The following is a 4,442-nucleotide window of genomic DNA, read 5'->3' on the forward strand; positions in this document are numbered from 1 at the left end:
GTGTGTAAATTTTATTATTATTATTATTATCATTAATACTATTAGTATCTTCATTATTATATTGTCATTGTTGTCTTTATTGTTATGTTATATTATATTGTATTATATATATATATATATATATGTGTGTGTATGAGTATATATATATATGTATATACATATATATATATATCTATGTGTGTGTGTGTGTATGTATGTTTAAATTTATTTTTTTATTTTATATATATATATATATATATAATTATAATTATATATATAATATCATATATATATATATATATTTATATATATATATATATATATAATTATATATATATGTGAACACAAAACTCGATTCTTTCTTTAGACATCTTTCAAAGAGTTACCTTCGTGGCTATGATCGATCGCTTAGCTCACCCACAATGCACTTCATATCACTACCATCCTGGTGGGGTGGTGGTGGTGGTGCTTTAGCCGTGGCTTGTACTTTACTTCTGCTTCTTATCCCAGATGTATGCCATGAGTTTGCAAGGTGAATATTCTAGTGACGAAGCTACCAGATCCAAGATCTTGCTATTCTGCCTGTACGTGCCAGCCAACTGGTTCTTTCTCTCAGTGTTCCCCCATTTAATCTGATAGAAGTATTCTCACATTCAATCTGATATAGTCTAAATTCTGGACTATGCGATGTCACCACCCAACCCGATTCAATCTACTCTCACCCTGATCCCTGCAATCTCGAGACTCTCCTACATTTGCACTTACTCGAGGTATACATTAGGCACTCACACTGGCTTTAGTGTAGTTGCAGCCTGTTTAAGCTCATACGTAGGGAATAGTTGCAGTCTGTTGAAGCTCATACGTACACCGGATGATTTGCAGGCGAATCGACCCACCCCAAGGATAAGCACACCCACTTTTATTCCGGGAAACCCCGCGACATTCAAGGCCATCAGAAGGGCCACTCGCGACCGCAGGAGATCGAACGCTGCATCGAAAGAGACTGGTATTTCAATAGTGACCTGGCCGGTATTTGTTGTCTAACAATGTCAGATAGACAGGCGTAGAACCGCGTGAATGTGTTTCACGTTGTATATCATGATGTGAATATATGAGTATGTGTGTAGATTTACATGTATGTATGTATATTTACATGTAGATCTTATGGTAGTGCAAATGTTGAGTTACAAGTTCGTTCACATATCGAATTGTGAGGGTCGGACTGGCCCTATCTCAGTAGCCTCTCAATAGTCTTACTGTCCTGCTATAAGCTCATCATCGATATGTATTATAGAGCCAAGCCACTTAGTGATTCATAAAGGAACTACTGACTATTCTCTGTACCTTCGTTTGTGAACCCATAGCTTTTGGGCAATTAGTTGAATTAGGGCCTTTGTGTAATCATTTCAAGTAGAGCATTTGTGTAATTAGTTGGATTAGAGCTTTTGTGTGATGAGTTTAATTAGATCTTCTGTGTATTCAGTGTAATTACCGCTGCTGTTCATTAGTTTGATTAACGCTGCTGTTCAAACAGTTCAGATAGTGTTGATTAATTAGTACAAATTCGTTTGTTGAATAAGTTTAATTAGATCTTTTGTGTATTTAGTTTAATTAACGCTGCTGCTGTTCATTGGTTTGATTAACACTACTGTTCAATCAGTTCAGATAGTTTCGATTAATTAGTTTATATACGTTTGTTGAATTAGTTTAATTAGAGCGTCGGTATAGTTCGTATAATTAGAGCGTATGTTAAAGTGGGTTGACTAGCGCTGCTGTTTAATCTGTTTAATAAGTTCAGTTTATTTACTTTGATTACTTTTGTTAAGTTAATTTAATCAGAGCGTCTATTTAATTACTTAATCAACGCTGCTGTCTAATTAATTTCATTTCAACCTCTTTTAATCGGTCGAGCTAAGCTTCTCCTTCCTTCTCATAACTAACACACCACCACGGCTATCCCAGCACAGCGTGATCCTGTCGAACATCAGTCCGAAGTCAATGCAGACTGTTTGTTCTGGAGTGGGGGCAAGGAGTCCTATCTGGCGTTGAAGGCGATGCAATTGCGCACAGCCGAAGACAACACCCAACACCTGGAGGACGACGACAAAGCCACAGAGCCGGTAGAGCACCCCAACAGCACCAACGGCCCTGGGTATAGCCGTGGAGGGTACACCCACGTGCGTGTGGCACAGGAACAGTCAGTGGGTGTAGAGGGTTCTGGTGTGTGTGTGAAGGCTCGGGGGGTGAATGGGAGGACCGTGCTGGTGACGACTATTAATGCGGCGACGTGGGAGGCGTCTCACCAGTGTGTCAGCGTAGAGCGCATCATAGAACAAGCCAGGTATCTGAAGCTGGACTTGTTGCTGATCCCTCTGGACGATTGGGCCAGGTATGGCTTATATATTCAAGGTATACCTATACTTATACCTATACATATACCTATACCTATACCTATATACCTATATACCTATACCTATACCTATATCTATACCTATACCTATACCTATGCTTATCCCTATAGCGTAGTCGGATTCTTATTGGCTGGCGTTGGCGTGAGCACTTACGCTAGTATGAATACACTGATAGACCCGTGGCATTGGCTCGTGTGCAATTACTGTGCGGAAACTTTGTGGGCGAATTAGGCGCGCATCATCTCGTAAAGTATGTTCGGTACCTACATCAATCGTGTGGTACAATTACTCGCATGCTTTGCCGCGGGCGACATCCGCAAACTGTTTTATTGGAGCTGAGGTTTTGGAGTTTTAAATTTTAAGGTTTTGTCTGAGGTATGCCGAGCATATCTGTGTTAAACTAAACCCACAGTACAACTGCACAGTGCAGCGACATTGCTCACTTTGCCTACGCACTCGTTCGTGTGGTTCTATACAGTAACGACGACTATAGGGACGGAGTGCTGGACGGATTAAAGGTGTGTGTGGGGCTCTTGTGAAGGCCTTACGGGTATGAGTGCATGTGCTTGGGGTGGTGTCTGATTGTACTCACACACACATATATATATATATATATACATATATATATATATATATATATATATGCATGGAGTGTTCGTGGGTCGTACGCTCGTGTTGTATGTGACAACCGGTGCATATACATATAGAGTGCAGAATGCGTAGTTCTGTACTCGCCCCGTAGTGCAACATAAATAGAGGAAACCCTTTAACCTTGGAGTCTCGCATGGGTTTGGAACTCCTGTGCCGTCCAATCAGAATCCTAATGCGCATCGACGATTATATGCTCTACTCTATTCTTTATAAGTAGTCTTGTCGCGAATGGGCTTTTCCTGAACGTTGTATGTGCATATGCCGCATGGCAAATGTTTGTGCTGATGTTGTATTAGATCGCAGTGTACGCCTTCCCATCCTACATGCTTGATTTAAGTAGAAGTCTTCCTATCCTACATGCTTGATTTAAGTAGAAGTCTTCCTATCCTACATGTTTGATTTAAGTAGAAGTCTTCCTATCCTACATGTTTGATTTAAGTAGAAGTCTTCTCATCTACTTGTTTAATTTCATCAGTTTCCCTCGTGGTTTGCGATACTCTGTCCGTCGTCTTGTGCTGAGATTACTTTTGGAAGTGTCATAGATGCAAACGCAATTCTTATATCACTGCATGGTCAGCGCTTTGGGCAACGCTAGTGGATCGCGGATTCACATCTTTATCAGTATTATCAGTATCTTTTTAAGGGTTTTAGTTTTAGCCTAAAACTTATCAGTATCTTGATCACTGTATCTCCAAACAAAAAAGGAACTGAATAATTCGGGGCTCCGACCCAACCGCTTGATTTTCGGCGATTTGGGGTTAGAGGAAGTTCGGGACTGGCGGATAAGCGTGTTTGGCAAGGTATGCCGATGGCTTGCACTCGTTTTCTATGCACCTGTTTCCAATACCTCAGGGCTTGCGAGTACGGACGACCGATGTTATCTGTGGTGCATTCTGTGTAGTGATACGTTACTGTTCATATATAGATAGTATCAACACGTTATGTGTATACGTGTGCGTGCACATATCAGCAAGCGTACTGGACACACGTACAGGTGCACTTCGGTCAACTACAGTCATAAATATCTGTATGGACGAGATGGGTGCGGTCGGTTGCCTGGGTCTGTTGCTCGTTCCGTGGTGGCATATATATATATATATATATAGATACCTTTGTCCTTATTAGAGCATTTGTCTTTATTAGAACATTTGTCTTCGCCTTACCAAACTTCAGCGTTTGTTTGTATACCGGTATTGACATGCCGCTCTACACGCATGCGCTTAGTAAACCTGCGCATTTGTCCCACAATCACACATGACTCGCCGACCTCATTAGTGCTGAGGTTAGATCTGTGCACTAGTCGTCTCTGCGTGCTGTTGCCTTTTGGCGCCTCTGCCTGTGCACTATATCCACCACTTCCGCCGCCATGCACGATATCTTCAGCCAAACATATCATTTATA

The 4,442-nt window shown here is 41.1% G+C and overlaps 1 protein-coding gene across 1 annotated transcript in view; it reads left to right on the forward strand.

Annotated features, from left to right (window-relative positions):
• Positions 1-861: 861 nt before the first annotated feature.
• The window catches only part of SARC_10948 (hypothetical protein), a gene marked incomplete at both ends in the record, with an annotated part of 4,927 nt that continues 1,346 nt past the window's right edge, over positions 862-4,442 (forward strand). The window contains 4 exons of the mRNA XM_014294984.1: positions 862-985; positions 1,942-2,368; positions 2,869-2,908; positions 3,746-3,841. Coding sequence (XP_014150459.1) covers positions 862-985; positions 1,942-2,368; positions 2,869-2,908; positions 3,746-3,841 — 687 coding nt within the window. The remainder of the gene's footprint in view (positions 986-1,941; positions 2,369-2,868; positions 2,909-3,745; positions 3,842-4,442) is intronic.

The sequence above is a fragment of the Sphaeroforma arctica genome, assembly GCF_001186125.1.
Source record: "Sphaeroforma arctica JP610 unplaced genomic scaffold supercont1.1455, whole genome shotgun sequence".
In the NCBI taxonomy this organism is placed as follows: Eukaryota; class Ichthyosporea; order Ichthyophonida; genus Sphaeroforma; species Sphaeroforma arctica.